Genomic DNA, 27,402 nt, shown 5'->3' with positions numbered 1-27,402 from the left:
ACTGACTAAAAAAAAAAAATGCATATATACAAGAACAAAAAAAGTAAAATACACCAAATACACAGAAAAGTGGCAGAGTTATGCTATGAGCCAAAAGCAATTCTGAATAAGAATGAGTCTTAAGTTTAAAGTGAAGGCAGAGACACTTTAAACCACCTCAAACTAATGTTACCAGAACCTGATGTGCTGAAGCTGATCTGAAAGTAGAGTTCTCAGTATTTTTAGATTAAACTTTCCAAGTTTTATGACTTATATAACAAAGTATTAAAAAAAGTAAGCAGATAAGAAAAAGAAATACTTTGCAGGTAATATACACTAGTCCCTTTTGATTTGAGTTTGTATTAGTCCGTAATTCACTGTTTATGCACCTTTTATTTATCTATTATATTACTATTATACTATTACTATTATCAAGTGTAACCATTTAGAGGCAAGTAGCTTAGAGTGATACCAACTGATTGTGTATATGTGTGTGTGTGTGTGTGATTTCATGATCCTACAAAGTGACCCACATGTAAGCAGCACCCAGTCACAATTCAAAGGCAATAGGATTAGGGACCCTAACTATTCCTGCCTTAAAATTCCTGTGAGGGAAATATGTATAGTAGAGATGAAGGAAAATGGGACAGATCACAGCTCAGTTTCACCTAATGATTACTCTTGAGGAAAGGAATCACAATCAGACTTGAGAACAAATACCACAATGGGAAACTGTCATGGGAATTGAACATCCTTGATGTTTTTTTCCATATTATTTAGACTAACAGCCAAGTTACTAATTTATAATTGAGTTATAAATAAATGGGTAAACACAAACAATATAACCTGTGCCGGATGTCTAAATACCTATCACCAGATGTGCGGTAGTTAGAGGATAAAAGGTCATTCTTCACTGGCACTTGAGGGATAGAAAGAGCTTCTTCATCGATAGTAGCACTTCATCAGAAAATATAGAGACCACGGCTTGTTCCTCAGAGAAAGAACAAACTGACTTCCCAAAGGATGGTCATATCTCACCATTGTTTACAAACCAACAAGAACCTGAAAAGACAGAACACCAAAAAGAATGGAACCGAGAACAACCATTAGTCTTTCTCCTGTCTCTTCATTTGTTTACTTGCAGTTTCACAACTGATAAAAAAAAAAAAAAAGATAAATGACTGGAGAAGCTGGAAAGGAGCATTATTTGCTGCTTCCCTGTAGAATAAGGATATCTATTGCCTATTCCCTGCAGGAGCCAACAGCCAGCCAGCCCTGTAATCCCAAGAATACTACCCACATTCCACAGGGATTGGGAATACCCGGAAGGGTTATAATGGGAATATCATGGAGAGGATGTGAGTAATGGGGATAAGGAAGGAGTCAGGGAAAAAGGCATGGTGTAAAAGGGGTTGAAGAGATGGAAAGGGACTGAGGAACACTGAGGATAGGAGGTTGTCTAGAGCCAGATTTTTCTCACATCCAAAGTGCAAAGTCAAGCTCATCAAGCAACAAAAGATGGGTGCATCAAGTGAAAACTAGGAAATGGAGAAGAGGGAATGAACAAGAATGAACAAAAAGCAGAACATGAAAAAAATAGGCAACCGGAGCAGAACTGCACACAGAAAATGTTAGTGTGCATCTAATAAATGCTACAGTCTCCCCTGTGATTCCTTACTATGGTCTGGAGGCTGAACAGGAAAAGGAGAACAATAATCAAATTGCACATGCTAAACACACAAACACAATTTTGTGGCATTGAAAAGAATATATATATATATATATATACATATACACACACACACAGTTTACTTCTCATCTCCATATAGTACAAAATTTAATGGCATTGTTTCTTTCACACATTAAAGCTTAATATATCTTATTATTCTGTGCTATAAAAACTTTGAAAAAAATGTTTTTTTAAAATCACACCAATAAGCTGCACACCCATCGTCCACCGACACTCATGCTTGACTAGAGTTCTTCTCAGGACTGTGTGGGTGTTCACAAACGCAGCGTCTACTCAATATCAGCTTCACCAGAGATCTAGTCAGCTTCCTGTTTGTGCTGTGCCTGTAAAGATATATCTTTATATATCTGTGTCAGTATAAATAACCAGGCTCTGATCCACAGGCACAGAGTTGACATATGAGTCAAAATCTACCTAAGAGACACGATGCATTGATGCATTGTTGAATTAGCTCTTTTCACAAAAAAAAAAAAAAAAAAAGACAAGACGAAACCGAATATCATCACACTTAACCATGCTGCTTTTGTTGCACATATGACTTTTGTTTGTTTTTTTTTTAAATTTCCCACACTTCAACTTGTTATTTAACCCAGAAATGTAGTTGCAATGACAGATATGAGGCAAAGCAAACAACGTGCTAACTAGGGTCACAACAAGATAAACTGAGATCTACTCACATGATTTGGCAGCACAAACTGTCCTAATTTCAAAATGTCAGTGTTATACAATTACGTGATTTGTTCAATGGTGCAGTGTCAAGGACTCACTTAGCTTTTCCTCTCATGAAGGACAAAAACTGCAGTATGATGCCTGCTTGTTTGACAGTGGAGCAAAAAGGACCAAAGTAAGATAATCTGTATTCTTTGACATTTGAAAACTCATTGTCACTTCCTTTGTTCTGGAATAATTAGCTTTTCTGTTGTTTTACATGCTGAAAGAGACTTTTTAGTCTTTTTCATTTCTAATTTGCCCTCTCTTCATTTTCCCTGTCAACTTGACTCAACAAGGAAAACAAATGTGATTTCCCTCTTGAGCAGGAACAGAAAACTTTAAAGAAATTAGTAATTAACATGGCATGCCAGGCTGTTGGTGTGGGTGGAGAACGTGTGTGGGTGACATATAAAAACAAAGCAAAAGTAATACATTCAAGGACATGTAGTAACTGACTTTTCAAGGCCTATTTGAAGTTTTTCTTCACGCCTCTCCTCCCTTGGCATTTTTTGTATTGTATTGTAAGATAAACCCTGGTTTCTGTCCGAGTGTCCGTTGTTCACCCATCACTGCCATTACTCGTTGACCACCCGCTGAAATGGAAAGCAGGGGTGACCTGTACCGTGTGTGGATGTTCATGCGAGACCACCTGCTGAAATCAAAGAACTTACAACCTGTGGGTGACGAGAGAAAACGTGTACGAGTTATTGTGTGTTGTGTAAATTCTTTTGTTTTGTGAGGATCAGTTAAAAATTTGGAGAGAAAAAGAGAATACTTGAGTAGGTTAAAAAATATTTAGACATCCTCATGAGTATTTTAATACAAGACTGTGTGTGTGTACTCCTGTCTTTTGTAATAAATTAATTCTACATGTGTCTCTGTCTGATCTCTCCTTTCATACATATAAATGAACCTGCTAGGTGCTAGATTTCCATGTGAGAGCACATATTAGGCAGAGTGGATTTAAAAGCTGCTGATCATTTGAGCAGTCAGTTTCATTTGAATCATCATTTGACACAGTAACCTTGGTCATCAAGCAGAAAAGTCAACTTGACCAGAAGCATCGGCAGGAACCTGCTTGACCACAGAGAAATTATGAATGAGTAGAGGTAACTGTGTGTTGGTCAACCAACTGTTACAGGCCTAATAGCTTTTCCCCAAAAAGGCATGGTGTAGACAAATTCAGCTGGAATTTGTTTGAAGAATTTCTTAACCAATATGACTTCACTTTTTGTGATTTTTATTGTGATACTATTATTTCCCTTTTGCTCTACTCTGAAATCTATTTTTACCTTTTAAGACAGATGTTTTGTTATTTTAGCAACATAGAAATATAAAGGATGACTGTTTAAAGCATATACAGGTAATGTTTAGCCAGTAAAGAGCTCAATGCTTGTCTATTGATTAAACATTAAGTGTGACCACAAGTCATTTTCTGGCTGTTTGTGTTGGAAGATGTGTTGTGCTGGTGTGTGTGGGTGTGGGTGTGTGTGTGTGTGTGTGTGTGTGTGTGTGTGTGCGCCCCAGTATTTGGACAAAACAATGCTTTCTTACACTCTTTCAAGTTCCTGCTTAGAACAATGGCAGACTACCACAAATAAGCTTTAAAAACTTTAAGGTCAAAGAGAAAGTGTTATTCATTTTTAGTATTTTTTTTTCTGTGCTGTTTCTCTCACATTTACATTCCTTAATCCATGGATCAAACACACACGCACACATAAACATGCACATGAAAATGTGTAGTTTATTGATAATCTGGGGTTTTCCACATGGCAGACAGATGGCTCTTCTAATCTTCCAGACATTGCCTTTTGATATCAGATATGATCTGATGATTACTGTGTGTGTGTGTGGTTTCCAAGGATGAATTCAATAAATCCAACCACAGAAGGCCCCTGGTGAATCCTGAATCTATAATTGGATGTGTGCGTGCGTGTTGCTGGCCAGCCTTCATAGCCGTTTTAAGGTTAAGACTTGAGTTTAGGGTTGAGGTTAGACTTGAGTTTAGATTAGGGTTAGGGACAGGCTTTAGTTATGATGGTTAAGGTTAGGACAAGAGGTTAGGGAATGCATTACATTGGACATACAGAAAGACAAATGTAAAATGTCTTTTGAAAAAGGAAAAGGCTAATCCAAAGCTAAGTTTTTACTGGCAGTCTACCTATTCATAGCTGCCCTTAGGGTATTATATTTAATGCAATGATATTATTGTTATTTCTATAAATATATGCATTTTATTTTAGCTGTATATGTATATTTAGATCAGTTAATTTTCTATTTCCATTGCTGACTACCGTTTCCTACTGGCTTTACCTCCTTTAGCATGATTTGTTTCTTTCCTTCCATATTTCCCATCATCTCTTGTTCTTCAAACCTCTCCCACCTCATCTCCGCTTTGTTATTTCTGCATCTATCCATTTATCTACTGCACTTTCCTGCAGATTACTGGGTGTCTGGCTTGTTTTTCCTCATTCACCTTCCTTTTACCAACAAACGCTGCAGCTGATTTAAGCTTCAGGTACATCTGCCTCCGTCAGCTGTATCCTTCATCCGAGCATCCATCTCCCTTCCCCGCTGACTCTTCCTCTCATTTTCCCTCACCATGCCTTTCCCTTCACTTTTCCCCCTTTCGCTCTCTAAGTAATGTGCGACTGACACAGTTGTGAGACAGTGAAAAGACAGAACAAGTACGCAGCGAGTCCCTCTCACATGCATACACACACCGTGCGATACGTCTACTCTTGCAGAATGACGACTGTCGAAAACTGAACTCTCTCTCGCACACTTTCCCCGTAAAAACATCAATTCCCACCATGTCTGCAACGGTGTGTGAATGTGTGTATCTTTAAGTTGGCTGTGCACAATGAATGTGTGTATACACTTGAGGTGGAGTCAGAGAGAACATTGTAAGTTTTCATTGGCCACAATATTGCGGTGTGTAATGTTACGTAGCACACGGTCAGCCAATCAGAAGATCCTCACACACTCCGTTTTATGAATGAGCCAACCAATATGTATGTGAGGTACACACACACACACAGACAGACACACACAGAGTGAGAATACTCTATGGTGATGTAATACAACCACACAAGAGCAGCAAAGCGCTTCAAACACGAACACAGCTTGAGCTGAATTACAACAGTTTAAGTTTAAATATATAAATTGTGTAGTTGGAAATAATGAGGGACCTCTGAATGCAAATGACATAAATTTCATGCCGGTAAAATGACAATAAAGCTAAAATTAAATGTATAAATGTCTTTATTTCTGACTGCAATTTAATATTCATGCAAAATAGAATAATTTACATCAAAATATATTATAGTAGTTAAGTGACAGTCTAAAACCTAAATCCATCTCGCTTTTTTCAAAGCCAGCAATTCATTTAACACCAGTCATAACTTCGTAGCAGTTCATTACCTAAGGCACACTGAAATACACTATGTGACGCCTCCAGCATTTTCTATTTACAGCAATACCTTTAATAACTGCTGATCAGTTAAGTCCTTGTATCATTTTATCAAAACAGCTCACACCCTCTCTCTGGAACACATATCCTCCAACTGTCTGCGTCCAAACCAGGAACTGAGATGCCTGATTTGGCTGACATTGTATACCATGGGGGTAATTTTGCCTAACCGGTATGTAAAGTCATAACTGAAGTGCTGTGTTTGCGGCAGGCTGACAGGGAGGACATGGGTGGGGGGGGCAGCCAAAAACAATCAAAATATCCTGGTGTGACTTTCCATGAAATGTGTGTGTGTGTGTGTGTGTGTGTGTGTGTGTGTGTGTGTGTGTGTGTGTGTGTGTGTGTGTGTGTGTACACTCATATGTGCCTTTCTATGAAGTCAGTATTTGGCACATTTTTCTGCTGCTCAAATGTACTATCATGGGTAAACGGTGCCCTCTTTGGTTGCACATTGGAACAGCAACTCATTACAAGTGCTACAGGCAGTAAAAACCAGTGTTAGAGAAGTGACCAAGCTTAATAATGAGAAATTGTCCTTCTCATCCAAAGTCACCAGTCTTTTCAGCCTAATACCACTTTATTTTCAACCTTAGCATTGGAGCTATTTGATGTCAATACTAGTGTTTACTATGGCTTCAAATTGTTACTATTAATGATCACATAAGGTCGCACGTAGCTTTCAAGAACATAAAGTTACAGTTTTTAAAACTATGAATGAGAATAGAGAACATGTTTTTCAGAAGGATGATGTCATCCTTATATTTCAGAAATGAATTCATTCTTTCACAAAAAGCTGCCCCCAATGAGCCAAGGCTGCCACCTACAGGCCAACGTAAGAACTGCTACTACATCTCACACCAGGTGATGTCATAGCCTAAGAAAGAAAGAAAGAGTTAGAGACAAGGATGAAAAAAGACAGAGGAGGGCAGGGGGTGTGAAAGAGGGAAAACAGGCAGGAAAAAAAAAAGAGCAGGAGGGAGAGAAGGTGATGTCATGTTTTCAGATCACACTGTCAGGCAGTCGAAGCTCTGTCTTTGTCCAAACTCTTTCTTCAGAGTGTGTGCGCGGAATAACACTGCAGATTCGAGTGACAGACACTACAGAGGTATTAAGTCTGACCTGCATATGAAATCAGCATTTTAAACAGTTTTTGTTTCTTTGTTTAGGAGGATGACATAACATTCAGACTCATAAATAATAATTCACGAACCTACTGAAAGTCTTCGTATTCAGTCTGGCCAATACACTAGACACTACATCCTTCAAGAATCCATTTTAGTCCTTGTCATTCCAGACTATTCGACTCTCTCCAGTGCGCTCCCAACAATTTCATGCCATTCTAGACAACTGCCTGCATTCCAGACTATACCATTCAAAACAATCACTGCCCGAGAGGAGTGTAATCTCCCCTGATTCTGGCCATGACAGGCAATTTCTCCTTCCAACAATCTCACAGTAAAAAACAATGAGCAAAAGATACTCAAAGAAGGAGGACAGACACAGAAGGAACAAATACATTTGTACAAAGCAGCGCTGAATGACAAAGAAAGCAAGCTTAAGCTAATTATTTAGCTTACACCATAAAACAATGACCTTTAAAGCACTATTTTGAGATCGAGGTGTGAGAAAGAAAAAGACAAGGCTGAAAAAAAAAATAAAAAATTCTGAAGCTTCAGCTGCACTGCATAGTGCATGGGGTAAAAACATTAAATGAAATGGTAAGACACACACACACATACAAACACAAATGAATACACCAGGTAGAAATAACAATGTCCCTTAAAAAAAAAAACAAAATAAAAAAAAACACACACCCATTTGCAAATGCATGTAGACATGCAAATTATGACTGGCCCATTTTCTTATAAGCCTCATATCTATGTCACCTGTTATTCTGCTTTAGCGTCTTTCTTGCAGGCATACACACACTGTGTTAAATCCTAAAAACTGATAGTCAAAAATGTCCACACATTACACTACTGTGTCATACCGAATCATATTTCTGTCTGTAATGTAAAGTAGGAGTGAGAGCACTGAAGTCTTTCACGCACAGAAAATTCATATCACTAATCAGTGGTTGCTCCACTGAACTGAATTCAGTATCTGTATTTGTATTTTCTGAAGACTTTTGGGAACCTGTGTGGTCAGTATATGAACATCCTTGGAGAAGGGAAAGAAAGGAAAGGAACGCAGAAACAAATAGAAACCAAAGACTAGAAAAATCCAATATCCATTAAAGCATGTTTTAACCCTATTACCTGAGAATATCATCATATCATGTCTAGACGTGCTTTGTCTGTCAGGTCCTGAATGACACAGGACCTTTAGGCACCTATATGAAGAGCTATGTACGGTAATCAGCATGTGAGTGACACACACAACCTGAACAGAACTCAAAGTGGGAACAGAACATAACCTCATCACTATTAACTGGTCCATGCAACACTGACTGAAAGACAGCAGCCACCATTTCATTGAATGAGAAGTCTAAATAGATTCACTGTTAGACAATTAGCACTGCAGAAATCATGTCGTAGTAAAAATATCAAAGTGTAGTTGTACAGGACCTATTATTGAGTCAACAGGGTGAGAGGGAGAGAGGTTATATCTGAAAGGAGTTTAAGGAACAGGAAAAAAAATTATAAAAACAAACAAGGGTGGGAAAGAAAGAGATCAAGGTTGTGTAAACCATTGAAAACCATTGTGTTAATAAGTAAAATGTGCCTAGTGCTGTGTGTGTGTGTGTGTGTGTGTGAGAGAGAGAGGGTACATCTGCATTTTTGAAGTGTGTGATTAATGTCCTAAGGAAGTGGAGACCCCATGGAGAGAGAAGCGCCTGAGGGGTTAATATTAACTCCTTTTGTTTCCCTCCTCAAACACGCATGAACACATGCGCACACACACACACACAGAAAGATCCAGTACAGACACATTGTACAATACAAATACTTAAGCTGCCTATATGTATGTACTATAGCTAAAATCACACATGATCTGGCACAAAAGCTCCTTTTTCCTAATGACCGAGAAGAATCTCACACACACACACACACACACACACACACACACACACACACTGAACTTCTGATAAAAGACCACTGGTAATCTAGTTCATAATATGTCTGGCCTCCATGCAAAACAGATTCAAATCTAAAGATGAAGATAGTCAAATGTTTTTTTTGAAAAATCTGCAATCTGACACTCACCACCTCTCGGCTCTATTACAGCCCAAGGGTGCATCATATTTGTTTCAACAAATGCTGTAACATTGTTACTCCTGCTACTACAGCAACTACTACTAATATGCCTCAATCTATTTACCTATTTAAAATCAGATTCTACTACTTACTTAATTGTACTAAATGTCTACTTGGAGTTCATTTGAGGACTTTTTTCTTAACACACGGACAAACTCCACCCAGTTCATAATTGACTCCAAATGTAGTCCAACAAATCCTCACATTAATCAGATGCTAGATAACTTTGCATGTTTGAGTTTGCTGATGGCAATAAACAGCCTGGGAAGCTCAATTCAAGGCAAAATAAAGTCACCGACTTACTGGTACAGCAAGACTGCCCCCTTGTGTTTAATAATAATAATAATGACAGGTGTATGGGGACTTTATATACTGTATATATAAAAAACATTACACAATTTTACCATTTCAGTCAACAGTCTTAATAGAGACTAAAACAAATCAATGGCCTCTTACCAGTCATCTTGTATCCACTGGCAGCCAACTGTCCAGCCATGTACTCTCCGTCTGAGTTGTTATGACTGCAGCCCCATGTTTTCATCCAGATCTTTTGAGTGCCAGGGATCAAACTAAAATGAAAAAGAATGAAATATATATTTTTAAAAAAACACTATTTCATGTTTGCCATTAAACCTGATCAAAAGATTAACTAAGAATTTCCCAACTTTGACCTCCATGCTCACCACCAACTCTCGTATAACTGTGCTGTGAAAGAAAAAGACAAAAAAGGGGGATTTTTTTTTTTTTTTTTACAGTAGGTTTGATGTAAAATGGGGACCATACTGAATATATATGAGGGTGCCAAGTCATTAGAGGTGTGCTGAGGTTCAATCTGACATAGCATGTAGTTAGACATTGCTCAAAAAAAAGAGCTGAAACCTGTCTCAGCATCATTATTTATGGCTAATGAGGCCCAGTGTAGGCTGTCTGAACATACACTGTTGCCAAAAAACTCAAAAATGGTGCAAAGCACAATTATAAAAATCCAGTTCTGTAGTATTTACTTTAACTAGGTGGATTAAATTGATCTTCTTAGATCTCTCTTACACATGACCATCTTACTTTTATCTACCCAATATATTCTCACATTTTATTCAGCGTTATAATCAATATCAGTCAGAAGAAGTCAGAAGACAGAAGAAGTCTTGTGAAATATTATAGTCTATATCTCTTTTACAAGTATGCTAACCCCTGTGAACAACTGACTAAAAAATACTGACAAAAATGAATTAAAACAATCAAGTATTGTTGAAAGTGTTGTACTGTAAAATTTTTAAATCAAAGGAATGGAGTGTTTAAGCTGCAGCTCAATCGAATAATAAGATGCTGAAAAAAAGCAGAGAGTTTATAAGAGGAACTTTAAAAGACTGCCTTTCTTTTAATCTGGTGTCATGCTTATGAGTACTAAACACAAATAAGAAAGTTTTTACCACTGACTTTTTTCATATAATTCCACGGTGAGTATGAGTGCTAACTTGTGTGATATATCAAATTGCACTGTGGTTTATACTGTGCAGTGATTTCAAAGTACACTCAGCAGCAGGAACATAGGGAATGTTTTCATAATCAAATATAAAGAGTAAAGTGGTTTGAATAATGTTTTTTCTGCTTTCAAGGGAGAAACAGGTTCAGTTTTGGTATAAAAATGTTGGTTGAGATTTTAATTTCTGAACAAGATATTCAATATGACAACATACTATCAAGCCAAATTCCTAAAAAATTGTAATATTCCTAAGTGTTTGTAAAGTGTCTCAATCGTTCTTAGCAGCTGAAATGTTTAAAATTAGCCAGCAGTAATCTGAACTCAACTATTACTAGTTCTCCAAATTCTAAATGACTTACTGGGAATTTGGAATTTACTTACCCGTCACTGACATAAAACAATGTGTGCAAAAGCAATATCACATTCAACTCAACCTCAATATGAAGCTTGTGGCTCACCTGTCAGTGTGGAGTTCCTCATTGCTCAGAAGCTCTTTTTTCTTCCTGGATCTCGGTATGATACTCTTTCTCGCAGACTGTCTCTCATGAAGAGTGGGGTCATCAAAAGACACCATATCCTCAATGTCTTCAATTGCAGATGGCATGATGGTCTAAAAGTCAGACAGAATGCATCATTATTCTTTTTTATTATTTAGTTGAGACCTGTGACTATTACCACTTTCCTTTGCATCAAAACTTTGGGCAGGACCAGTGATTTTCTGAAGGCAACCATGGATGTTGACAAGTTTGGCTAAAAGCTAACAAGATAACAAGCTAACAAATGACACATAATAGAGCCAAAATGAAACCTTTAGTTTCCAAATGCACCTGAATAAAAAATATCTACTTATACCATATATAATTCCGTGTTTGGACAACCAAATCCTTTTGGTAAGGCATGTTAGAGTTGAGCCATTATGTTTTTAAAACGTAAAACTGCAGAAAATACATTATCTTCAGGCTCATTATCACGACTATAGCACCTGTCTAACACCTGGAGTGAGGCTACAGGTAAGTATCAGTTAAAAAAAAAAGGTGGACAGCCAAGTTTAGTAGGTCATGCATCCTGTCTTTATTGTTACACCCTAACTGTTTACAAATAGCACCAAACAAGTGTAAACTGACATTAGCTGTCTTAGCTATGTTTTCATAATATTCAGACGGCGTCAGATCACACTGACAGTCTAAACCCAAACACAGGCCAGGTGACTAAATGATAAACACGTATAGACAACCTAAAGTGTTTATATGTGTATATTTAGCGAGCTACACTTCAATTAATGTTGTTGGCTTACAGAGCCAAACTAACCAGTAGCTTAGCTAACCTCATTAGCTAGCTACTACCCACGTGTCCCTTATTTCGGACAGACAGACCGCTGAAGATACTGTGTATGTGCCTTACCTGGGTCGAAAAACGAGTTTAGTTCAGAGAAATATCAGTTCCAAGTGAAGTAGTTTAGAAACAGGTACGCAACATGTCAGTTACACCATGAAAACACAGTTGTCACAACTCTGCCTGCCATACTAGTGAGAAGCTACGGTAGCTGAAGAGGGACAAACAAGACACGTGTGTCTGTATATAGCCTCGGGGTGGGGGGGGCCAGGGGAATCTTCGTCCAAAACACACGTTCTCTTGTAATATATTTCTAAAATATTTATTATACTCGATAACTATTGAAAAAAGTAGCTGCTTTAATAGAATTTAATAGATTATTTGGGAGATAATGATATATGAGAAAAATATTTAGGCAACAGCAAATACTAAACATCCAACACGTTTTGGGCAGGCTATCTAATTATTTTTTAATTACATTTCAGGTAAAACAAAAATAATTCACTTAATATGATATTTCACTAATAAACCAATCTTAATTGACTCAGACCTGCATCTATATAGAAACACATTGCCAGTGACACTTACTTTGCAAAGATGGCCTGGAAATATAAAAACCTAAAGGGATCACTGTTTTCATTTAACATGCTGTTAGTTCAGTCATGCCACAGTCTTCTAATGACAACTGCAGGCAACTCAGCAGTCACATGGCTCAGCCTCCTGCCTCCTCAGTGCTAATGTTCATGCCTGGCTTTTCTACCGAGAACCTACATACAAAAGAAAGTCCATCATAAAAACACAAACATTAAGGCATGTGAGCAAGTAGGAAATCATGTTAAACACTAAAGCTCTTTAACACATAGACTCATATAGTCACAAGCTGATTGATAGATATAGTGTACAGCATGTTACATCTGCTTTCATATAAGAATAGAAAGCATATTAATTCATAATAGCTTAACATTGTATCAACAATCACTATCTGTTAGCATAAGAGAATGAGTAACTCACTGAAATAAATCAAAGTCAACATGCTTGTAACAGTAATTAATATAACATCTTATGAATGTACAGTGGGTACGGAAAGTATTCAGACCCCTTTAAATTTTTCACTCTTTGTGTCATTGCAGCCATTTGCCAAAATCAAAAAAGTTCATTTTATTTCTCATTAATGTACACTCAGCACCCCATCTTGACAGAAAAAAACAGAAATGTAGAAATTTTTGCAAATTTATTAAAAAAGAAAAACTGAAATATCACATGGTCATAAGTATTCAGACCCTTTGCAGTGACACTCATATTTAACTCACATGCTGTCCATTTCTTCTGATCCTCCTTGAGATGGTTCTGCTCCTTCATTGGAGTCCAGCTGTGTTTAATTAAACTGATTGGACTTGATTAGGAAAGGCACACACCTGTCTATATAAGACCTTACAGCTCACAGTGCATGTCAGAGCAAATGAGAATCATGAGGTCGAAGGAACTGCCCAAGGAGCTCAGAGACAGAATTGTGGCAAGGCACAGATCTGGCCAAGGTTACAAAAGAATTTCTGCAGCACTCAAGGTTCCTAAGAGCACAGTGGCCTCCATAATCCTCAAATGGAAAAAGTTTGGGACGACCAGAACTCTTCCTAGACCTGGCCGTCCAGCCAAACTGAGCAATCGTGGGAGAAGAGCCTTGGTGAGAGAGGTAAAGAAGAACCCAAAGATCACTGTGGCTGAGCTCCAGAGATGCAGTAGGGAGATGGGAGAAAGTTCCACAAAGTCAACTATCACTGCAGCCCTCCACCAGTCGGGGCTTTATGGCAGAGTGGCCCGACGGAAGCCTCTCCTCAGTGCAAGACACATGAAAGCCCGCATAGAGTTTGCCAAAAAACACATGAAGGACTCCCAGACTATGAGAAATAAGATTCTCTGGTCTGATGACACCAAGATTGAACTTTTTGGCATTAATTCTAAGTGGTATGTGTGGAGAAAACCAGGCACTGCTCATCACCTGCCCAATACAATCCCTACAGTGAAACATGGTGGTGGGAGCATCATGTTGTGGGGGTGTTTTTCAGCTGCAGGGACAGGACGACTGGTTGCAATTGAAGGAAAGATGAATGCGGTCAAGTACAGAGATATCCTGGAAGAAAACCTCTTCCAGAGTGCTCAGGACCTCAGACTGGGCCGAAGGTTCACCTTTCAACAGGACAATGACCCTAAGCACACAGCTAAAATAACAAAGGAGTGGCTTCGGAACAACTCTGTGACCGTTCTTGACTGGCCCAGCCAGAGCCCTGACCTAAACCCAATTGAGCTTCTCTGGAGAGACCTGAAAATGGCTGTCCACCAACGTTCACCATCCAACCTGACAGAACTGGAGAGGATCTGCAAGGAAGAATGGCAGAGGATCCCCAAATCCAAGTGTGAAAAACTTGTTGCATCATTCCCAAGAAGACTCATGGCTGTCCTGGCTCAAAAGGGTGCTTCTACTCAATACTGAGCACAGGGTCTGAATACTTATGACCATGTGATATTTCAGTTTTTCTTTTTTAATAAATTTGCAAAAATTTCTACATTTCTGGTTTTTTCTGTCAAGATGGGGTGCTGAGTGTACATTAATGAGAAATAAAATGAACTTTTTTGATTTTGGCAAATGGCTGCAATGACACAAAGAGTGAAAAATTTAAAGGGGTCTGAATACTTTCCGTACCCACTGTAACTCCCTGTTGCTTCTTTGTGGCTTTTTTTTTTTTTTTTGGTTAAAACATCCAAAAAGCAACAGAAAAAACTGTAGTGGAAACCTGGTCTTTACTATTTAGAGTCAGGAACTTCACAAACAAATCAAAACATAAGCATGTTTATTAACATTCGCGCCACCTTTACCAGCTGCAATTGATGACCACAATAACACGTCGATAAATCTGATCCAGTAATAAAAAAGACATTAACATGAGTTATGACAAACGCTTTTACTTTTCGGCTGCTCATGTGTTTGTACTTTCACTTCAAATGAAATTTCGAATGCACTTTTACTTGTAATTGGAGTAGTATCAGACTGTGGTATTTAAACTTTTGATTAAGTAATGCAAGTTCTTCTTTCTATATAAGACGTAATTAAACAGCAATATACAAATAATTCAAAATGCTTTTTTTAAGGATATTGCCTTTATTCAAAGTTTCAATTACAAATATCCAGAGTACAAAAAAAACAAATCCATTTATCCGTCCCAGCAAACAAATAACTGAAATTCCTCATTTAACAAATGTTAAAGAAACATTTATATACTAACAAACATCAAAAACAAATTAGTTTATCTTAAACATTCAACACACCCATACTTTCACCATGTGTTCAAATGGCAAAAAAGGTGATGTGATATTACAGCTTTTTCTGTAAATACACAGGCATCAATATCATAATTTTACAGTCTATTACTTATCAAACAGTTACCTTTCCACCTAACATTACAGAATATTTATGGATCATATTGTATTTGGTAACAGCTTAAGAACAAACCATAGGAAAATAGTAGGACAACCAGAGCGGTTTGAATCTTGGCTATTAACATCACATTTAGCCTAATTACTTTCTGCAAAATCTAATTACACATCAGAATCACACATTAGAAATGAAGGAGTAATAATTTTAGGTCACCACCAAACCAATTTTCAGATTCACTGGCATTAAAATATTCAGCATTGTATTAGAAACCCATGGAAAGGTACAATCTTTCAAAATTTCACATTTCCATCACATAAAAGTGGATAAAATATTCTGACCAGATTCTAGTCGCTTGAAATAGATGGAAGAAAATGCAAATATTTATGTATATGGTCTTCAACTATATTTAGAGAACCAAATAAAAAAAAAAACAAAAAAAAAAAAAAACTTTGCATTTCCATAAATATATTTAAAACACACTTCAGTAAAAGGACAATCAGGTCACTGATCCTGGTTCAGTGGTGAATACAGACAAGTAATGTCTTCTAATAACCAGCAAAGGCCAGAAAACTGAATCAATGCCTGCACGCTGATACTCAAAATTTACGAAATATGTATTACTTCTTGGGTCTAAGAGGTGCTCAGCATTATACACAAAAAGTACTAAATAACTTATGGGAAAGATCCAAAAAGTGAAAAAAAAAAAATATATATATATATATATATATATATATATATATTGCAACACATTTGTCCACTATGAATGTGTACCCCCAAAATTCAGATTTCAGATGCAATAACACGAGAATGGTTTAAGAGCAATAACATACTCGTTATTATATCGGGGTATGAGTGGAATCTCGCACACATAACAAAAGTGCGATGTAATATCCATTATCACATCTAAATAATACAAGCGTAATGTCTATGACAAAAGGGAATTCATGACTCATACACTCTATGGCATTTACCTCTATACCTTATTACTATTGTCAAACATTAAGTGAGAGGTAGCCTACAGTACCTTGTGCACTGAAAAGTTTAGAAAACTGTACATCAATTTACACATGGCAGGCTTACTCTTTAGCAAGCTTGATCTTTGACATGAACTCACACATGCTGCACACACGATTACTCAAGCACACATCAATCCCTTCAGGGAAGAGTTAATAACAGCAGCAACATTACCTGTAGCCACAGGTTTCATTAGTTTAAAAGCTTGGGTTTCAGACAAGATGTTTGCTTTCCATTACTATGAGGGATGAAATTAACAAGAAGCTATTAGAAATGAAAAGCAATAATATGATATATGACAAAAAACAAAAATAACATCCCATCAGTTTTTAGTTCCTCAAGCTTTTCTTGATTAACCACAGAAGATTCAGAGGCCCTAGAGAGCACAACACTAAGGTTTGGTTGCACTGAATTGGCTTAAATAACAGGTCTATCTTTTTTTCAGTATCCTGTTATGGCAGAGAATAAGCCCTTCATTACTGACCTAAGAAACAGCGTACCTGTTACTTAGGTGACTATGATATCATTAGTTATTTCTACAGTATCAAAATCCATTAAAAGTTAACACAACAAACTTAAAATGACCAATACATATCTATCCAGTCAACTACACTGCTTTTAGTAGACTCAAATCAAATTATAATGTTCACAGCACACAATACAACTGGGGAGGCACTGAGGGAAGTTTGGTTATGGAAGCTTCTGCCAATGAAGGTGGAAGAGTCGAGCAGCAAAAAAAGAAAAGCAACAGGAAAGAGAGTTTCAGTCCTAAAATTATCAAGAATCAGTGAGTGCAGAAGTTAAGAGATAATTTTCTAGTTTACACACATGGCCTAACAGGGTAGATGTATACAGTCTCATTTCGCTAAAGCCTACATTAACCAAGAATGATGACTTTTTGGGGCTGTGTCACCAACAATAACAAAATGTCCTGGGTTATGTAAGATCAGACATACCCCCCCCCCCCCAATGCTGAGCATCGTTTTAAACTATAATTGCACTGTAAATATGTACCATGGCTGTAAGAGGTTGCCTACCACTTGATAACAGACTGAAAATGACAGTTAAAAAGGCAGATTTCCTGTTTTCAGTACACACTCCTATTCTCCATTGGCATTGTAGATTAAATTAACTCGTAAGCAATCTCTCATGCAACTCTCAATACATCTATATAGTGCTTAAATGTACAAAATACTCTTTAATGAGTCCAAATAGTGCCAGCGAGAAGACCGGTAACTGCACCCTAGACACCCTAACCTAATTGCAAATTTTTTTAACATTGATGCTATGCACCAAAATTGCCCCATTTTCTTCGTATGTTAATTTCTAAAATCTTATACACTTTAACACAGAAATCACTACTTAGTTAGCAGAGCCTTGAATGACATATCACTGCTGTAATATAATGCAATCTTTAGGAATTCTGGAGACTCTCCTATGCCTCACAACACTTGGCATCAACATATTTTAAACTCAAGGATATGTCTATGGATGGGTTACCTGGACAACTGAAAAGAAAATGCATCTGTGGGAACAAACAGATCAACCGTATCCTTGCTTACTAAAACATTTAAAAACAGGCCTGTCAAATATTTATACTTGCAGCATCCTTTGGGATTTAACAGTAAACAGTTTCCTCTTCCTTGCTCTTCAGCATGCTACTGATAGCATTGGGTGAGTATATCTGTGCAGCTCAGGTGCACAAATTTGAATTCTATACTAAAACCCAATTACTCAGGATGTGTGTTAGTGCCTGGTGGTGGGGGGTGTTTTCCTTCAAGTTTTTTTTTTTGTTTTCTTTTTTGTATATATATATTTTTTTTGGTCTGTGTACAGTGATGTGAGCTTTGCATTATACAGAAATGGATAGCCTTCACCTCCCCATTTATATTTTACTAGACAGCATAGGCTTTCAGATAACCCCCAGTATATTCAGCTACACTGGAGGGCTTACATAGTCTGAGAAAAGGACCAATGGGTAGGTCTTTACACTGACCACCTCTGCCATGTTTGTATGAAATCATTCAAGGCTATTTATCCCTCATATCATTACAGAGCATGGCATTTAGTCCAACTGGGACTGAAAAGGCCTTCAATGTTTCCACTCCATCTATTTTAAACTGACATCTACTAACTACAGTCAGTCGCATGCATCAAAATCCTCACCAATCCTCCATCTCTCCCATGCTTTAAATCTGATTTCTGCATCAGCTAATGCTAGCTGCACAGAAGGTCATCCAGGCAAGATGGCATTTTATCAAAGTCATAGGTGTCAAACAAGTCGCTGATTCCCTGGTCATCCCCCAAACCTAAAAGGTAGTCATCCTGGTCGAGAAGAGGAGGACCGAGGTTTAAGAAAGGCCCAAAGGATGAAGATATCTGGTCTTCTGTCTGCTGGAGAAGGCTGGTGTAAGGTGATGAGATGGGGGAGAGAGTAGTAACAGAGACAGCTGAGGATGAAGAAGGTGGAGCCAGGGATGGGCTGGGAGAAGTGGTTGTGCTGCTGGGATCTGTGAAAGAAAATAGCATAGACTAGTTATCTGTTCAAAGGCAAGAGGCCTGTGTAAACTAAACGAATGGCCATATGTTATATGGTGTTGCACTAAAGACTTTACTTCAAGCCTGATCAGAAACACCTTTCAAAGAAACATTTACATGTGAAACACCTGCGTCTGGTTTGAAACAAACCTTGGAGGACTTTGAGGAAAGGTGAGTTCCCATTGATGTCTGTGTTGTTTTTTACTGGAGTCCTAGGGTCATTCTCTTCATCTGGGCACAGCAGCACGTCTATCGGACCCTTGGTGCTGGACAGATGAATAGACAAACTCTGGAGACCAAAAAAATAAAGAAATAAATCAGTTCAAATCAAAACACTGACAGAACTTGTCTTGCTGAAGTTCTCCCAAGATGTATACTGAAAATGTAGTAGCACCACTACATGTAAAAACCGGTGCAACTGATGCAAAACATCTTGCCAACGAGGCCAAATGGAACCTTTGGACACTGAGCTGTCATCCCAAAATGTCTGGTAAAACACCAGCTCTAGAAACTAACTTCCATGGTGGTGTCTTAGTTCTCTGATGTCAGAAGAAGTGCTGTTCCAGTTTTAACAGATGGCCAGACAGATAGGCAGCAATACTGCAGCACATCACTGAGTCTTTTTTTTTTTTTTTTACATTTTTAAGTTTACACATTGAAAAACTTATGGTGCTGTCATATGTTTTTAATTTAGATGCCAAAATGCTGGCAACATTTAGGGAAATACAATTATTAGCATTTTGCTAGCTTCTCTGCTTAGTAAAAAGCCTGGATGCAGGCTATTGCCTCAATTTATTACAAATCTCATTCATATTCATTCATACATATTCAACACCAACATACCCAAGACAGATAACTAAACTTGAAATGCACAGTGATACTGTCGGTGTAAGAAACAGCGGATATGAATTTCCCCAAATCTCCACCCGTTTATTTATAGGAAAGATGAGCACAGGTTGGGTGACAAGAAAGCAAGTAGCAGAAGTTTCATCAAGGCAGTGGTGACAAATCTGGTCGATGCGTCTTCGTTCATGTACACATACCTCATCAGGGTCTGGAACCTCTAGTTTGGTGTCGGTGGGAGCTTTGACAACGATGACGGTCTGATCTCTGAGATTTCCCAGCTGTTTGATGTCTTGGTATGTTACATAGGCATATGTGAAGAAACACTGGGTTAAAGAAATAACACTACAATGTCATTACAAGTTATTGCTAAGCATTCATGTACAGGGGTTGGACAATGAAACTGAAACGCCTGGTTTTAGACCACAATAATTCATTAGTATGGCCATGGATATTGACCCTGTGGAGCTCCTGACGAACAGTTTTGGTGGAAACAGGAGAGTTGAGGTGCACATTTAATTCTGCAGTGAGTAGGGCAGCTGTGGTTTTATGTTTTTTGGATACAATCCGGGTTAGCACCCGGACATCCCTTTCAGACAGCTTCCTCTTGCCTCCACAGTTACTCCTGTTGGATGTGGTTCGTCCTTCTTGGTGGTATGCTGACATTACCCTGGATACATCACAGAGACTTGCTGTCTTGGTCACAGTTGCGCCAGCGAGACGCGCACCAACAATTTGTCCTCTTTTGAACTCTATGTCACCCATAATGTTGTGTGCGTTGCAATATTTCAAGCAAAACTGTGCTATTACTCTGCTAATTAAACCTTCACACTCTGCTCTTACTGGTGGAATGTGCAATCAATGAAGATTGGCCACCAGGCTGGTCAAATTTAGCCATGAAACCTCAAACACTAAATTGGCCAGTGTTGCAGTTTCATTGTCCAACCCGTGTATATGTGAGCCTGAAACATCCAACCCACTGAAGTGACTGCAGTACCATGAATCTGGGCACACACAGGTGTTGTAAATCAGATGAGCTTTTAAATAATTTTAAAAAAAAGACCAGGTGTTCTCCAAAGATGAGGTTGAAAGAGTAAGGATCTAGTATATTTCTACACCAAGATTGATATTTCTCTGTTCTGGAGCTCACTGTTGAGTCATTACAATCTCTTTGGAGTGAGATGGGAATTACCCTGAGCCTGCAAACAAACAAACACTGGCAATGTTTAACAGGAATTATGAGGACATATCCTAAAAACAGGTGTTTTACATCTCCTAATAACAGAACTTTTAACACTCAAGTAGGACATAAGTTTTAACTTGTGCGTTGACAACATGTCTAACAAAAGGATATTTCTGGTTGGTTGGCAGCTCGCTCATGTGTCTCATATCCAGGCTGCATCTCTGGATTAGTTGCTCAAGCCTCTGCTCCTCTTCTCCCAGCGCAGAAACTTCTGCTGTCAGCCTTTGTCTCTGACTCAGTGCTCCCTCTACCTCCAGCAGACTACAGCCCCTGAAAGTGAATAGAATAAATTAAACCTGATTTTCTGGCTCAGGCTCTTTGCATGCTCCAGTGTTACTATCTCTAACTCATGGTTTCAGATAGTTGGCACAATGGTTTAAAAAGTTTAAAAAAAAAAAAAAAGTCTATGTGTCTAATCTTATATGTACCTTAACTGGTGATGTTTATATATTTACATTTCAATGCTCAGGGGATAGATATCATGTGAGCAATACAGCACAAAGTAAGTAGGCTTAAGGTGTAGGGCGTCCTAGTTTAACAGGTTATGGCCTATTCCTGAAGTATATGTGCTGTCAGTAATTAATGAACAAATGAGGATGCAACTAAATTCGGAGTGTAGCGCAGTCAGGTATCTTTATACTTTGATGTGGCAACAGCTTACATGCAACCACCTGCCTTCCTGTGCTCTACAGGCCAAGGAACACTCTGAACTTATTTAACAGCCAGAACTACTCAACATTTTTGCAACACCAAAGCAAGATTAACCCACATACATTTTTTTGAGATTTTAGAAAGATGCAAACTGCAAAAATACACATGCAGCTAATTTTTTGTGACAGAAATTATGCTACATGTATAGCACTTTGACAAATTTTGCTTCTAGAAATAAAACTGAAAAATATCAAAAAGAGAAAATAAGACGACAGACTCAGAAAGTGAGACCACTTACATCCACTGAATGTTGTTCTTTGATTTCTTCTTGATTAGATGAATGCCTTCTAGTACATTGGTGATGTCATACAACCTCCTTTTTTGTACCTAAAAGTAGAGAAAGCAGGTCGAGTCAGTGGCAGATTTATCCGTGTAAATGTCCACTATACCAGCCGGGGGAAAGAAAAAAAATAATAAATCAATCAATCCTTGGCAACGGTCTTAATGCTCTGAACAGGTACAGTTGTTTAGGATGCCCCCTGTAACTCTTCTTGGCTATTTTCAGTTTGGACGTAAAATTACCTGTAAGGTTTCAGCAGCGAGGTTGAGGTCCAAAACGCCATCTGAAGATTGAGCAAGTAGGTCCACAAACTTCTTTGTTAACAGGCCCAGGGAGGTGTCGTACCGTGTTTTCTCTGGTGGTGATTTGGGTGCTGTGGTGGAGGAGGAAAAACAGCAGGAACGGAGAAAGCAGGATTACACTTCATACCTAATTTTGGCAATCATTGAAATTGAAAGACTTAAAAAGCTTCTGAAACTGCTTTACTTGAGAGCAGGACCACCAAATGAAATGTGGCTTCATCATTAAGGTGGAAGGCTCAACGGGATCACAGGACGCCATGTCGGCACATATTACGCACTACATAGCACAGTCTTAACATATTTATCACAACCACCATGCGATTAATACAACTTGAATTATGTCTATAATATTCAAGTTTGTGCTTTGCCACAAAAATGTTGGACTAAGCTGAATCATTTCACAATGCTGGAAAAAAAAACAGGATCTTTTTCGGTCCGGAAATTATCAGGGGCAAATGACTCAGTCAGTCATAATAAGCTGGGGATGTTTAATTTACATAAAGGGGAACACAAGCTACACTTGAACTTTAGTAATAACCAGCTGGAAACATTTTAAGTAAAGCATCAAGTTAGATATTTACCAGCTGGATTCCAATATCAATAGCTCTTTGTTGATAGCATCGGTTCCTTTCATCAGAGGGTTAGAGTATTTTAGAGAGGAGCACAGGTCACAGCAGTTCCCTGTCTCACCCTGCAAAACATCCTGTGGCTGTAATCATTAATATACCACACTGTTGCAGTGTACTGGCTGGTCACGTACCACGAACACAACTGACTTTGTTTCCTTTTCAATTTCCATTCATTTCCCAATAATGTAATTTGATTAGTGATGGTAGCAATTAGTGTTCTATATTGTGGAAAAATGCTGTTTCTGTAAGAACAAATGTACTTTTTAGAACATGCGTGTCTTCATTGTCTCAGCTGCACAAAACCAATTTCCCAGTCAACGTGCTCTTCGGTGAAATTCATAGTAAGTAGTGGTACACCTGCTGGGAAAAAAGTCCCCAGTGCTAAGGCATAAAGATGAATCTAGATTCATATGAAAAGAAACATTTTTTAATTATTTATTTTTGACACAAACTGTGAAATGAAATGTAGGGCTGGATCACACAGAGTGAGTGTCTCTTTAACCCTTGAGTGTTTACAGCACATCACCTTCCAACTGGGTCAGTTTAATGCGAACTAATTTCTTTGCTAGTAACTGCATGAATCAGCAGCATCTGTTCAACATCGGCTGACCCCGAGTCATTGTGCTATACAACTGTTGAAGGTGAGGTTCATTATCGCCCCCTGTGTCTTACTTCTAGGTGTCTTTAGCCGTGCCCCATTGGCGGGCGCAGCTGCTCCTCTGCCTCTTGGAGTCCTGGCTGGTTCTGACTGGTACTGGTGGTCTGAATCATCGAGCGCCAACCGTCTTTTTGCCTATGAAGAAGAACAACAGAAAACGTGTAACAGCAGATACGGTTGTTCTGGTGTCAGTCATCTTTGAAGCCATCTCAAATGCACTGAAGCGTGACGCTACAAAGAGTGACACTGCAGTGTCTCTAGAAATATGAGTACAACAAATAAGACAATTCGGTGAGTTCAATGGAAAACTGGTTGGAAAAAAAAAAGACAGCACACTTGCTGAGTACACCAGTTGTGGTATTGTTAGGTTCCATTTGAACATCAACGTTGAGAGGGCACCGTTCACACGTTTCCACTTCAGTCTCGACAAATAAAGCAGGTTTTCCGCCCTGAGCACACTGTTATAAAAATCTTTCTAATGTAAAACGTTTTTGTAAAACTTCCAACGTACCAACAAGAAAATTGTTTAATGCAGGTAAGCAGCCATTTGTGAGCTTACTGCATGTTTTATATCCATCGTCCATGCTCACCTTCAGTGTTGCACACTGCCAAATGACAAAGTTCATGTACGTTAATTACTTTTGACTTTGGCCGAAGAGCACGCTTTACTCTGTCTGGCCTCTTAGCTGAAGTATTTAACACCCTGTTTAGGCCCATTTGGCAACGTGCTGAACATCACTGACCCTTTAACACTGCAAATGTTGAACTGCCTAACATAACCTTTTCTGACTGGCATTCTAATCATCATCACCGATATCCATCAGGGTCTCTTCAACCAGGGAACCCCTAAATTTCTGTGTGGATGAGAACCCACCCTGTTTAAGCAACACCTCAGTATCAGAACGCTGGTGTTACTGCGCTTCCCTCTACACCTGTGGTAGGAAACACATCAGGAGGTAAAAAAAAATTAATTTGAATGATAGTTAACCCATCTACAGTGTTTATTCTATCCCATGTCTGTGAAAGAATATGCCCTCTGTTGACAGTCAAAATGTCAGCCATTTTATATCACCAAGCAGCTCCCCTCACCCCATGCCTGGTCATGGCTCCAGCCTGAGATAGAGAGACTGGTTTAGTTCATAAAAGATGAATAGCCAGGAACAAACCAACACCCTTGAATGCCCCTGACCCTATTCTGTGTGGTTTGTGCATGTTGAGAATACAGGAAACGTGCAATCAGCACTAAAGCAGCAAACTCCAGTTTCACTTTGATTGTCATGAAAGGCACAGCAACGTTGCTTTTTATTTACAGAGACAGCGACTTGAAACACTTGTGCAAAATTAATGTCTCGGCCGATGACGACTCATGTTGTCCTGTTAACCAATACAGCTACTAGCCTTGAAAGCTAACACATTGTCAAGCTTCACCCAAGTTGGCTTGCATCTTCAGAGACGCCTGGGAGAAATATCTATTGAGCAGTTTCAAAACTGAAGCGAAGCTTTAGCTGTGCACTTCGCAAGTTTAGCCACTCCTGTCTTATTAGAAAAGGAGAAATAAGACGAGACCGAAGCAGTCCGACAATCACCCCAACCCCCAAATTATAAGACACAGATGGCAGCCACTAGGCCACCGCTAACGTTACTTATCTCTCACCAATATTTCCATCTGGCTGCAAGGTTGAAGCGGACTCAAAAGCACCACGAAGTTAGCATAGCACGATATTAGGTGACATGTCTGCGTTTAAGTGAACGCGAAACTAACTTAAACTCCGTGTTTGCGTCCCTGCAGTCAAACCACTTAACCAACCCAACTGGGTAACCCAGCTAGCGGTAGTTAGTTAGCTAGCCACCTCGCTAGGTTGAGTCGTGGGAATGCCCAGGCTAAGGAGCTAACATTAGCTGCCCGAACAACAAGCTCGGCTAGCCTGTTAGCCAAGCTAACACTTGGTCGTGTTTGTGCCTACTTGCACCGAGACAAACATCCTCAAACGGGCTGTGTGTGTTATTACCGGCGGTCTTCCCAGCGCGGGCCGTTGTCCTACTCCGTTTGCTGCAGCTTGTTGTGGAGTTGTGTAAATGTTGTTTATCTGAGGCTCGGATAAACACACATTTGATGTCTGTGCAACGCTGCAAGGCGGCGGGGTCGTTATTATTTGGATATACGTCGCGTTTGATTGTCCGGGGTTTAAACGATCCGTAAGAGTTGTTAAAATGATGTTATTGTCCAGAGAAGAGCGCCCAACCCCCGCTAAAATCACTTTGTCCGGAGCCGAGGAGATCCCTCTTCTCATCTTGCGTACTCGGGGTAACCCCTTTCTTGTTTCTGTACTTTCAAGCCCGTGTGGCTGCTAATCCTCCGCAATAGTAACAAAAATAATCAGACCGAAGTAAAGATGAGAGTCTAATGCATCGACCTCTGTAAAGTATTTTTTCTTAGGAAAGTGCATTTAGGCAGATGCAACGGATTAAAAAGTAGCGCAACTCTCGTTTCCCCCGTCTAGAAATGGCTTCAGGAAACGGCCTGATGAATGAAGGGATACGGTTTACGCGCTCAAGAGCCCTCCCGCGAAACTCAGATTTCCCGGGAAATTTTCAAACGAAATTTACATGCCAGCAGCTATTGGTCCGTCTGAGACGAGTTTCCACCCATTTTACAACATTATTGACCAATGGCAGCTTAGGGTTTTGTCCGCCACGTGTTCATTGGCAGGTGTAAACAGGCGACGTCATCCGTCACGCCTCGCGTGTTCCCTGACAGGACGCTAAGTGGCGCGAGTGACCTATGGTGCTGAAGAGAGTGAGAAACTGTGCTGTACCCTTCATCTAAAATCCCCTCGACATGTATTTTACACTAGTTTGATGTTATTTGACATATTTATTATTTGAATTCCTCTATAATGAATCAATGCCAAAAAGGTTTGGTCTGTTTTAAAATTCACAAGTGCAGACAGGAATTTTCAGGCACTGACCTAATATTTAGGCCCCTTTTTGTCAGGTTTTACCCTTAATTAACCTTCATATGTCAGAATGACAGGATCATGTTTGTCCTCCAGGTCAATAAGACGACTGCAGGTCAGTGTTGTAACAGCTGGTCAAACCAGGGGATTAGTGGATTTGTTTCTTTTGAGTTTCTTGTGAATGCTTCAAATTTTCAGTATTGATCAACTACATTGCTGGGCATGTGAGCATCAGCAGGATCTTGACAACAAGCATGAACAAACAAGGACAACTCAGCCCTGATGGTCATTGTGTCTAATATAAATTATTATCGCTTTCCAGGACTCGGCCTGAAGTAAGTAACATAGGACAGGGTAACATAGGACCGGCTTGATCATGAAATACAAAAACATCTGTGGGAAGCTGAAAATTAGCCAAAATCATTATATTTACTTTCATAGGTCACTAGTTTTACACTAATTTACATATCGTCATGTATTTGGAGAGAGCTTCATCAGCAAACTGACATGTTTAATTCGTATAGTTTAAATGTCAATGCATCTATCAATCAAGTCTTCTATTCAGTAGCGACAAGTAAGTACTATACTGGAATATTACTATTTTCACATTATACTCCTACTGTTTTATACAGCTACTCAAATAAGAGTTTATAGGGGGAATTTTTTGCATACTCCATTAAATTTATTTGACATGATTTCATCAATTAACAGCACAAATAATAAATAATCTATACTCTCACCAACTGCAACATTGAAATATTGTTTACATATGAATATTCCATATTAACAATACAACATAAACTAACATATACA

The 27,402-nt window shown here is 38.8% G+C and overlaps 2 protein-coding genes across 5 annotated transcripts in view; both read right to left on the bottom strand.

Moving 5' to 3' along the window:
• Positions 1 to 12,192, bottom strand: part of cdkal1 (CDK5 regulatory subunit associated protein 1-like 1) — a 357,840-nt gene extending 345,648 nt beyond the window's left edge. For all 3 annotated transcript variants that reach the window (XR_003294900.2, XR_003294899.2, XM_026294297.1), the window contains exons 1-3: positions 12,054 to 12,192; positions 11,111 to 11,262; positions 9,626 to 9,738 (exon numbers count right to left, since the gene is read on the bottom strand). Coding sequence is in view for 1 of the 3 variants with exons in the window: in XM_026294297.1 (XP_026150082.1) it covers positions 9,626 to 9,738; positions 11,111 to 11,256 (259 nt within the window). In the remaining 2 variants the exon portion in view is untranslated. The remainder of the gene's footprint in view (positions 1 to 9,625; positions 9,739 to 11,110; positions 11,263 to 12,053) is intronic.
• Positions 12,193 to 15,124: 2,932 nt separating this feature from the next.
• Positions 15,125 to 26,156, bottom strand: LOC113122320 (transcription factor E2F3). Of its 2 annotated transcripts, none has more exons than XM_026293576.1 (8): positions 25,642 to 26,156; positions 23,647 to 23,767; positions 22,286 to 22,416; positions 22,002 to 22,090; positions 21,164 to 21,322; positions 20,010 to 20,124; positions 19,117 to 19,255; positions 15,125 to 18,938 (listed from the first exon to the last, which is right to left on the bottom strand). In XM_026293576.1, the coding sequence occupies exons 1-8, from the start codon at positions 25,921 to 25,923 to the stop codon at positions 18,646 to 18,648; spliced, it is 1,329 nt and encodes a 442-aa protein (XP_026149361.1). In that variant the 5' UTR covers positions 25,924 to 26,156; the 3' UTR covers positions 15,125 to 18,645. The 2 variants fall into 2 exon arrangements, with proteins under 2 accessions (XP_026149361.1, XP_026149362.1); XM_026293577.1 differs by lacking the exon at positions 25,642 to 26,156 and adding an exon at positions 25,287 to 25,447.
• Between the last annotated feature and the right edge of the window lie 1,246 nt (positions 26,157 to 27,402).

Source organism: Mastacembelus armatus, chromosome 16 (assembly GCF_900324485.2).
Source record: "Mastacembelus armatus chromosome 16, fMasArm1.2, whole genome shotgun sequence".
NCBI lineage: Eukaryota > Metazoa > Chordata > Actinopteri > Synbranchiformes > Mastacembelidae > Mastacembelus > Mastacembelus armatus.
Note: the sequence above shows the minus strand (reverse complement) of the source record. Positions and strands in the feature narration are given on the sequence as shown.

Coding starts and splice junctions, on each gene's coding strand:
- LOC113122320 (XM_026293576.1), bottom strand. CDS start 25,923: ATGAGAAGAGGGATCTCCTCGGCTCCGGACAAAGTGATTTTAGCGGGG. Junction 19,256..20,009: donor AGGTTCCAGACCCTGATGAG/GTATGTGTACAT, acceptor TTTGGTCTCCAG/AGTTTGTCTATTCATCTGTC. Junction 18,939..19,116: donor TTTCCTCAAAGTCCTCCAAG/GTTTGTTTCAAA, acceptor TTTCTTTCACAG/ATCCCAGCAGCACAACCACT.